Genomic DNA, 11014 nt, shown 5'->3' on the forward strand with positions numbered 1-11014 from the left:
TATTTCCAGGTAAAATATCAAACAGTTCAAGAAAAAAATGTATATAAAAAGAATACTAATATTTCATGTATTCTATGTTTTATTCTTTCAACTTTTCTATAGCTTTGGGATTTTTCTTTAAGTAAAATGTCAGAGAAAAAATTAAGCATATTAAAATAAATGTATATTAAATATGTATCGTGATTTCCATTGAAATTCATTACAGAGATTATCAAGGCTGGCCCAATTTTGAGAAAGTAAGGCCTGGCAAGGTGGCTCATGCCTGTAATCCTAGCACTCTGTGAGGCCAACGCAGGAGGATCACTTGAGGTTAGGAGTTTGAGACCAGCCTGAGCAAGAGTGAAACCTGCCTCTACTAAAAATAGAAAAAATTAGACCACTTGAGCCCAGGAGTTTGAAGTTGCAATGAGCTATGATGATGCCGCTGCACTCTAGCTGGGGAAGCAGAGGGAGATTCTTTCTCAAGAACAACACTACAAAAAAAAAAAAACAATTTTTGAGAAAGTAGTTTCTCCTATATATCCGGATGTCATTACAATAATCTCATAGTTCAGAGCTAACTGACTAAAGTTAGACCATAATATGCATTAATTCAGTGATTCATTAAACTGACAAATTTATTGAGTTGTAGGCATAAGATATTCTGTTAGACACTATGGAGAACACAAAGGTGAATACTGCTCTACCCTTACAGGGCTTGTAACCTGGTATAAAGAATAAGAAAGGCAGCTCAAAATCTAAGCACATTAATATTACTATAAAGGTTTTTACATTAATAACCCTTAAAGTAATAATGATGATGATAACTACTGTTTGTTGTATATCTGCTATGCACAGGATAAATTCACCAAATTATAAATTGTATAATCTACCAAACAACTTGCAGATTAGTTATTGTTTCCATTTTACAGATAATGAAAATAGGACTCAGAGAATTCAATTAAATTTCCCTAGGTCACATAGTTAATAAATAGAAGAAGCAGGGCTTAAACCCAGGGCTGTGTGACATTAAAGGTCATATTCCTTGGCCAGAAAAAAAAAAGAAAAGTAAAGAAGGTCATATTCCTTCCTTTGGTGCTGCTGAAACCACAATGAGGCATAGTTAAAAATAAAAAATGGATACAGGCCGGGCACGGTGGCTCACGCCTGTAATCCTAGCTCTCTGGGAGGCCGAGGCGGGTGGATTGTTTGAGCTCAGGAGTTCGAAACCAGCCTGAGCAAGAGCGAGACCCCGTCTCTACTAAAAATAGAAAGAAATTAATTAGACAACTAAAAATACATAGAAAAAATTAGCCGGGCATGGTGGCGCATGCCTGTAGTCCCAGCTACTCGGGAGGCTGAGGCAGGAGGATCGCTTGAGCCCAGGAGTTTGAGGTTGCTGTGAGCTAGGCTGATGCCATGGCACTCACTCTAGCCAGGGCAACAGAGTGAGACTCTGTCTCAAAAAAAAAAAAAAAAAAAAAAAAAAAAAGGATACAGCTTAATACTGCTTGCACAATAAATGCTAATATGTAAATGTAAAAAATAAAATAAAAAAAGAAAAGTAATCAAAAGCACTAACTACATGTCCCATCAAAAGTAAATGCTCAGTAATTTTCAGGTGTATTTTCCTATTTTTAAGGGAAATTATGTCTAAATAACTTTAACACCTATTTCAAGCATTGGAATATACACTTATTAGGTGAATAATAATTAAACGCACAAGATATTAGGTAAAAATGTTTCCTCTTTCTAAAATAGAACAAAAATCTTCAGATATTTAAAATATATTTTTTGGTAGTATTCTGGAAACTTCCTTATGTGAAAGGAAAAAGAAATCAAAGTATATAACTTGCAAACATCACTGTTACTCATATGCAGTTTCAAATGTGTTCATCCCTGCCTAACTTTATCTTTGCAACTGAGTTCTATAATTCAAACTAACCATCAACTGTGAGATTATTTTTCATATTGATGATATTCTATTTTTTATGATGAAATCCTTAATTCAGTAAAATATGCTTTATAAACAAAAGGGGAAAGAGAGAAATTTAGCATTTTCAAGGTTTGAAATCTTATTTAAGATATTCCTTTTTATAAATTAATAAAAACAGAAGTGATGTTTTTAAAAGAAAAGAAAAGGCTCTTATATTTCTCAAACAAGGCATTTAAGTGATTATGCAGTGGCACGATCATAGCTCACTACAATCTAGAACTCCTGAGCTCAAGCGATCCTCCTGCCTCAGCCTCCTGAGTAGCTAGGACTACAGGCGTATGCTACCATGCCTGGCTAATTTTTTCTATTTTTAGTAGAGACGGGGTCTCACTCTTGCTCAGGCTGGTCTTGAACTCCTGACCTTAAACAATCCTTCCGCTAGGCCTCCCTGAGTGCTAGGATTACAGGTGTGAGCCACCACACCCCGCCTTGGTTTCCTAGAATTATAAAAACAGCCTATGCTTTAATCAAATTCTTGTGTTATCACTAAAATTGAAACATTGATGATAAAAGTTGTAGCATCTCTTCTTTTAAAAACTTTACATGTATACTGGGAATAATAGTAAGAGGAGGAAAAAATCCCAGAACTTCACATGTGCAGGTAAGGACTAGAAGAATTACTATTTAAAACTATGAAGCATCAGAACAGGTTAAAAAAGGACATTGTTACCTACATTCTCTTGCATATGTCATTGTGGTGAGTACCTCTTACCATCAAATCTTTGAAAAGACAAAAATAAATGACCTATTTTGGGCACTGAAAGACATTCCATTATTAAAATAATCATAACTTGGAAATTAACTAAGATCAGTATTAGCAATATTTTAACAAAAATTACATTTTTGTTACAGTTATTATTTGGCTCTTTTTATCTAACTCTTGACTATATCCTAGTTGGTATATAAAAAGGTATACAGTAAGGAAGGCAGATCTCAGAAACAGTATGAATCCAGCACTATCAAAACACAATCAGCCGAGTATGGTGGGGCATGCGCCATTAGTCCCAGTTACTTGGGCGGCTGAGGCAGGAGGATTGCTTCAGCCCAGGAGTCTGAGGTTGCCGTGAGCTATGATAAGGCCACTGCATTCTAGCCCAGGCAACAGAGGGAGATTCTGTCTCCAAAAAACAAACAAATAAACAGAACAAAAAAACAAGAAAAAGCCACACAAACACAGTACCAGATGAGCATAAGTATTCAAGATGCAAAGCATATGTTCTTTTGGGGACTAGGAAGAATTCAACAGACTTTTTTTGTATCCTGAATGAAATTTTCCTCAAGCCCGTCCAACCCCATTTGGCTTTTATTCACTCTGATTCTCTGTCTGGGATCATTCCTAGAAATCAGAGTGGACATGAGTCTTGAGTCACTGGAAATATACATGCTCCAGTGATAAGTGAATGCCTGTGTGTGAGCTGGCTCGGTGAGAACCCAGCCCTGAAGTTGGTCTGATCATCTTTGGGCAAAAAGCTATATTATAGTTTCTGGGTACGCAACCCAGAAGCCCCATGTGTGTCTTTGATTGTGTGAATAAACACTGATGGAAAAACACACGTCTTTAACAGTTTTTGCCAGTTTGTGATAAAATAAGTAAAATAAAGACCATGTGTTGTCATAAAACTAAATTATTAAATTTATATGACCCTTCTGTGTTCTGAGATTATCTTCTTCCAATTTTTTTTTTCTTTAAGCTGGTAACGCTTTGCAGGTACTCTCACCACCCACTCTGAATTTCTTCCTCACTGTCCCATTACATCCACGACAAGTCTGGGATTAGTTGCCTGGAACTATGCAGAATTCTATCAAAATGGTACTTCCCCTCCCCCCGCCCCCCCCAACAATGGTCAAGCTTACCATTTGATCTAGCACTTAAATTTGCAACATGATGCTACAAGTAATGGAATGTTGCATTATAACCAAAGTTAAGAAAACTTTAAAGAAATCATTTACCAATGATTATTTTTACTAACTGAAACAAAGTTGTAGATTAAGTGTGTAGAAAGAAATCTTTAGCAACTCTGTTATCTTCCATTTCTTGTATTAATAGCTTAATGGATTAGAAAAATAAACAAAGTAACTCAAGTGTATCTAATTATATTTAATTTGAAACAACACTAGTATATATATTAACAATTTACAAATGAAGGGAATAGTTCTCAAAGATATCAAGTTTCCCTGATGTTTTCCACCACCTCAGCACTTTTTGTGTCCTTCAAAGCATTTACCACAATTTGTAATTAATTCATTTGTCTATAATTTTTTATCTGTCTTTTCTCAGCAGTACTTAATCTCCTTGAGATCAGGAATCACACTGGTCTTATATGTCACTGTAGTCCAGCATTTAGTATGGGCTCAAAATATATTTATTCAATGTTAATAATAATGTTATTCAGAAAGAAAGACTTATTGAGCATTTAATATGTGCCAGGCAATGGTGCTATGTGTTAATAGTTTGAGTGTCACTATGTCATGCAAATGAAGACGTTGAACAAATGTGATTCACTTATGATTTAAAATGTTTCAAAAAGACATGCAAGTACAGCTATATGCAAGTGTCCTGTCCCTCTCTCCTACTGAGATCCGGCCTCACACCCTCCCCATCAGCCCCCCACCACTTGTTCTTCTTTATCAACATCATCAAGGAAGGAAGGAAACAGTGAAGAGCAGGGTGGCCAGTGCAGAAGCGAGCAGAAACATCACTTAGTTTTCATTTTTTCTTTTCTAAATCAGCCTCTGTAGACAATTTCCTGGTTTAATAACCACTGACATTTCTTTGTGTTTGTTCACTCAGTTTTTCTAAATACTACTTTGGTGATATTTTATAACCAAATATCTAGAAAATGTTCCTTAGTAGCCAAGAATGAGTATCTAATTACAGAATGTATAAATGTGTTCCCTCTCAAGGATGCTCACACTTTTCATCTGAGATGATTTTAGATTTACAAATGAGTTGCAAAATCAGTAGAGTTCTTATATACTCTTCACCTGGTCTTGCCTAATGTTACTACCTTACATAATCACCTCTCTGGAACTATTTTTGACCCTACCATTTTGCCCTTCCAGGTCCACACTCTGCCTTGTATACCCTCTTACATGCCTCCAGAGGGTGACCAGAATGTATTTTATCAGAGGGCATCCTCTCTCTCTTGTTTCCCATTGGGATCAACCAATGAAAGAAGAGCGGGTCAAAGGATAGGGTGTGTATCACACCCACTCACCCTCATGACTCCTTGCAGAAGCATCCCTTTACCAAACGCCACAGAAAAAGCACCGGCTCCCACTATTCAGCTACAACTATACCACGTGGGTTGCTTCTCCTCATCCTCCTACTCCTTCAGGCCTAGTAGTGGTAACAGCTCTCTGCCTTCATCAGTAGTGGGATCCTTCGCTGTCCCTAGTTCTTTGCTTAACCCTGCCCACACCCTTTAAAATAATCCTGAGTAAAATAATTAAATTTTACTTAGATCCCCAATTGACTATGCTATCTGTTTCTTCAGGGACAGTGACTAATAATCTAACCAAATTAATATTAATTTAAGGCCAGGCATGATGGCTCAAGCCTGTAATCCTAGCACTTTAGGAGGCTGAGGCAGGCGGATTGCTTGAGCTCAGGAATTTGAGACCAGCCTGAGTAAGAGTGAGACCTCGTCTCTACTAAAAATAGAAAAATTAGCCAGGTGTCAGGTGTTGTGGCAGCGCACCTGTAGTCCCAGCTACTCAGGAGGCTGAGGCAAGAGGATCCCTGGAGCCTAAGAGTTGAAGGTTGCAGTGAGCTATGATGACGCCACTGCACTCTACCCAGGGTGACAGAGTAAGACTCTGTCTCAAAAATAACAACAACAACAACAAAACCCTTAAAATTGACTTTCTCTAAGGGAATATATCCTCCCACTCACCTCCTTCCACACACAAAGTAGAGATTATTTACATACATGTTTCTTCCAAGAGGAATTCCAAACCACCTCGCATTTAAGCCCAAGTTCATGAATCAAATACTGAAACTAGTCCACATCTCTACCATATTCAAGAGTCAAGGAAACTCTTATGTTTCCAATGATAGCACTGAAACACAAGATGATGTATATAGTTGCCGTCTATACATGAGAAAAATTCTAGTCATCACCAATAGGGCTTAAACGGGAAGCTGATGCTAAGCTAATTCCTACCCACCTGGCCCACGAACATTTGATATCCATTCTGGCCATTAGAGTGCTTTGGACAGAAACTGTCATTTCAGCTAGAGGAAGACTCTCTAGTCAGGGACGTGAGAATATCATTTATGGTTTTAAATTCTGAAGTACAGTAGAATTAATATAGGTATCAATCTATTAATAGATAATATATATTTTAAGAGGAGAAGTATGAGACATACCAGGCCATTTCAGCCCCACAGCTGGATTCAGTAGTTACAAGGTACAGTGTAGAATGGAAGGAGTCTCAAATTCTACACCGGGTTTCTTTAATCAGCCCCTTCATCTATCCAAATACATTCCAATAGATGATGAAGATGAAAAGTCAGTCATGATACGTGCAGCATCCACCCTGACAAAGACCAGGTGACCCAGGAGATTTGAAGCTCTAAGAGGACAGAGTCAAAGGAAGCAGACTAGATCTCTGGTATGATGCCACATGCGAAGACAGAGAATTATGATAGGAGACCAAATTGCAACCTGTAGAGTCCCATCATGGATCACCTGGGTAGCATACAGCTGGAGTGTTGAAGTCCTCACACGTAAAACCTAAAGCTGAAAGTTGTATTCTTCTCCCACTCTCCCTCCCAAAACACAGGTATCACTTTCTTAACATCTCCATTAGGGTTTTATAATATTCTACACTTGCTCTAGTTGAATTTCACACACATCAAGCTAAAATCTGAAAGTTTTTAGCATTTCTACTGTAGAAACAAAGCTTTCTTTGAAAAAGAAAAAAAATTATGTCTAACAAAGTTTCTTAAAAACATCTTAAAATGCTAAATCAGAAAAAAGGAATTTTTTTCCTTTTAGAACATTTCCCTACTCTTGTACAACAATCATTAACCATAGAAGAAAGTGAGCAACAATTCAGTTCTGCTTGCTGTGGCAGATGAAATTTGGCCACCCAATGGCACTTAAAAAAAAAAAAATGTCCGAGTTCACTACCATGATTCCAAAAAGCAACACATGGTATATTTACTTCTGAAATCTATTTCAGGTGACAGGACATCCACAGACTAACAAAGTAGACATAGAATTAAATAGCATTCCCAAAGTCCAATTCTACTTCCTAGCAAAGGTGGGAGAAGATTTAGCTACCAATCTTGGTCTATATTAGTTTCTCCAAGTAGTCTATCACTTCCTCCTGCCCCTCCTCACCAAATTTGAGAGCCATTTACAACAGTAAGACTGAAGCTATTTCTTACTTGAATTTAAGACAAAATGCCTGACATAGACATACCCAATACAGAAAGTGTAGAAGGAGATTAGGAACTATAAGTAGTGCTTTTAATGATACACTTCTGTAGTTGTTGGAGGACAAGGTAATAAAATAGGATGGATGGATCAACATGAAGAAGAAAAACAGAAGAGGGTTTTTACCTTAAAATTTACCTTAAAATTTTTACCTTAAAAATAACCACTACTCTATTTGTCCAGACCCAGTGAGAATTTGTGCCAAGCGATTTCATTCATTTCACAGTGCCTAGCACATTGCTGACTGTGTGGTAAATATTAAATAAATACTTGTTGGTTGATGAAAAATGTACATGGAAATGCTGTGTATACACAGGAAACAGAAACTCAAGGTGGTCAGACAAATTCGAAAGCAATGCAAGGTTTTGTTCTCCGTGTCAATATTTTCAAGTTACACAACTGGGGAAAAAAATTAAGATAAAAATTCTGCCACATGTATAGTTCAACATGTTCCTCTTTGAGTGCTAAAACTTTATTTGCAAAAGAAAAACTATGATGAGGTTAAAATATTTTAAATTAAATGTAACACGATATAATTTTAAAGACCAGTCATTTTATTGCTTAATATTTTATCCTGAATTTAAAAGGTAACTTGCAAATATTGCTTACATTTATAGTAGCAATATACCACTGGAAATTTTAAACACATAAGCACCTATGTGCTACAGTAAAGCTAGCTTTGAACTTTTAGTGATGCCATATGCTTTTAAATTAACCCTTCTAAATACTGTACAAATCTCATAACACAGATTGCTAGCTTATAACGGAATTAGGTTACTACTAAATACTCATAGGCACACTATAGAAAAGAAAACATGTATATTCCTAGAGCTCCATGAATGCCAAAATTAATGATGATACAATGTAAATCTGAGATCAAACAATTATAATTTGGCTGTGAAATCTCAACAACTTACACATTTTAAGTTGAACTAAAACGACTAAGGACTTTTTTTTTTTTGGACAAAAAATCACACATTTTAAAAGAGTACTTAATGGAGAGTCTATTAAAATCACAATGGATCATAGCTGTCAACTTCAAATAGTGCCTTTCTCTTAAAGAGCTTAAGTTTACACACTGGTGCAACAACATCACAAATGCAGATGCTACAAGGAGAGCTATAAAGAAAAACAAATTTTATTCACAACACTTTGCATATAAACTTTTCCTTCTGCAGACTTGTGTGGAGTTGAAAATAAAGGATGCTAATATGCACATTATGCAGCACATCAAAAAAGAGAGAAAACACTTTAGTTGAGTGAGAATTCATTTATCTACTGAAAATCCGGGAGAATGCACATCCACTGTACTGCAAATTTACCCCCAAGTGACAGAAAAATACTATATGAAATGGAAAAATAATTAAATATTATTTAATCAACAGCTGATTACCTTTAAAACTTTGGGCTTCTTTTCCCTCTGGGGCCTCTTGTTTTCCTTTATAACCTAAAAAAAAAAAAAATCAAATTGCAAAATGAACCTCTGTTTAAGAAATAAAATGAGCTCCCACCCCCAAAAAATTTTTGGCTATTTCTCTGTAAAACTATTTATACCATTTAAAATCATCAACATGTTTGCTAGGCAGAACCTAAAGAGTTTATGTAAAATGTATACTTTAAAAGTCACTGAAAAAAATTCTTGCATAAAGATGAAGTAGGGAAATACCCTTTTTTCCCCTTAAAGTCTGTCTTAATTAGCCTCTGCATTCTTCACAGCGAAGCCCACGAGGTAGCCATCTTGCTTGCTTCTGCAGAGGAAGCCTCTACAGTGGAACAGTTCTGCAAACTGCTTTTTGGTATTATTATCATGGTGTTTAAAGGCAGCCCTGGCCTGCCAGCACTGTAGACGTGCTGGGCATGCCTTTTGCAAAAACAGCCCCACAAAGAGTGCAGCCAATGGCAATGCAGAGCTTAGCAACTCCAAAGTGATCTTCTCAGCCTAGCCCTTCCTAGACAAAGGATCTCCTGTGCGGCTGGGCTCTCACCACAGGACACAGGCAGCCACAAGCTGCGACATGGAGTTCGCTGCAGAGGATCTGGTCGCGCTGAAATCACAGGAGGCTTCAGCAAAAACAATGCACACAAATCTCCCAGGTTGCCACCATCGGATCGATGGCGGAGTCTCCCTGATTAGTAACCTCTTGGTGGCTCTGAGGGCAGGTCCGCACGGGGTAGGGGCGCGCCGTTCTACCTCCAATGTACAGGAGATAAACTGAGCCTAGGGGGGCATTTGGGCTTGCTGAAACTCTGGAAGGTATTGTGCATTTTTACTTTATAAGGCAAGGCTAAATATTGGCGATATTTAAGGCAGGGAGGTTATGCGAGGACAGCGTAGGCTCAGCTGTTGGGCTGCGTGTCTCATTCCTCAGGAACCACACCTCTTTGCAGCAGGCGCTTTGCCCAGAAACACAGCAATTTGATTTCTGTCAATAAATGTCCAATGACAACAACGGATTAAAAAATAACAATAAAGCCACTTAAAAGAAAAAGGACAGGAAGAGGACTAGGAAGGAGGAGGAGTTTTCAAAATACACTTGCCACTCTGAGAGGCTGGAGAGAAAAGATTTTTCTCTCTTGCTCTGGGCATTTCTGATGACCTTTCTCTCTCAACGAAATCTCTGCCCTACTAGAAGGAGAACTTGGGCTCATACCTTTGGGGAAAAAAGGGCACCTTTGGCTTCTGTCTCTCCCAAGATCATCAACTGTCACTGAGCATCTCTCTGCAGAGCTGCCAAGCAAGTCACCACGTGGAGTCTGTCTGCGCACCAGCCTGGCGGTCAGACAGAGCCACCCACTTCCCAGAGATTGGGACCTGAGCCAGGGGTGGAACAAGCCACTATCTCCGCTGACACACCTGGAATGCCCCTATGCCCAGTGGGTGGTAAGCACTGGAAGAACTGGCAGCACAGCTGGCACCTGCCAGACACTGGGAAGGGCAGGATCAGAGGAGTCTCCCTCCCTTTAGCCTCCTGGCATTGCAAAAGCGGCAGCAGAGGACCAGGGCAGCTGCAGTGAGCTGGTTGGTCTCAAGGTCACTGCCAAAATGCAGTGTGGAGGCTGGTCACAGTCCCATCACAGCTACCTTGACAGCTGCACAGATCTTGGGAAGACAGCCCTAGCTCCAGCCTCTCAGGGCCAAAGTTTCAGCAGCACATTTGGGGGATTGGCAGGAAGGCCTCCTTGGCTGCTCAGCCAAAGATGGGTTTTCCACTTGCAGTTGGATTCAGAACAGATTCCCACAACCAGAAATCAGGAACAGAATGAGGGCCGGAAGGCCTGCATTTCATCACCCTTGATTCCTAGTCGTTCAGTTTGCCACAAAAGCATGCTTTCCTCGTTGGAATGGGAAGTCCAGCATGTGTTGTTTTCCCACTTTTAAACTACCTCCCTCTCCCCCTAATTTTTAGCAAATTCACGTAAGAAAAAAAACCTAATGGGTGTGGTGTTCTCAACTCTTCCTTAAACACTTGTAGCAAAACCAATGAATTCTGACCTAACCACATCCACCAGCACAACTCCAAACACACTAAACCCTCACTACCTCTAAGAAGCTCTCTGTGAGGAATGAAGCAGCCATGAAACCGGTAGAAAA

At 38.7% G+C, this 11014-nt stretch overlaps 1 protein-coding gene across 1 annotated transcript in view; it reads right to left on the reverse strand.

The window, feature by feature from the left end:
• The window catches only part of TET1 (tet methylcytosine dioxygenase 1), a 137957-nt gene that overhangs the window by 93910 nt on the left and 33033 nt on the right, over positions 1-11014 (reverse strand). Inside the window, exon 3 of the mRNA XM_012658512.1 lies at positions 8816-8869. Coding sequence (XP_012513966.1) covers positions 8816-8869 — 54 coding nt within the window. The remainder of the gene's footprint in view (positions 1-8815; positions 8870-11014) is intronic.

This window comes from Propithecus coquereli, unplaced genomic scaffold (assembly GCF_000956105.1).
Source record: "Propithecus coquereli isolate 6110/MARCELLA unplaced genomic scaffold, Pcoq_1.0 Scaffold117, whole genome shotgun sequence".
NCBI lineage: Eukaryota > Metazoa > Chordata > Mammalia > Primates > Indriidae > Propithecus > Propithecus coquereli.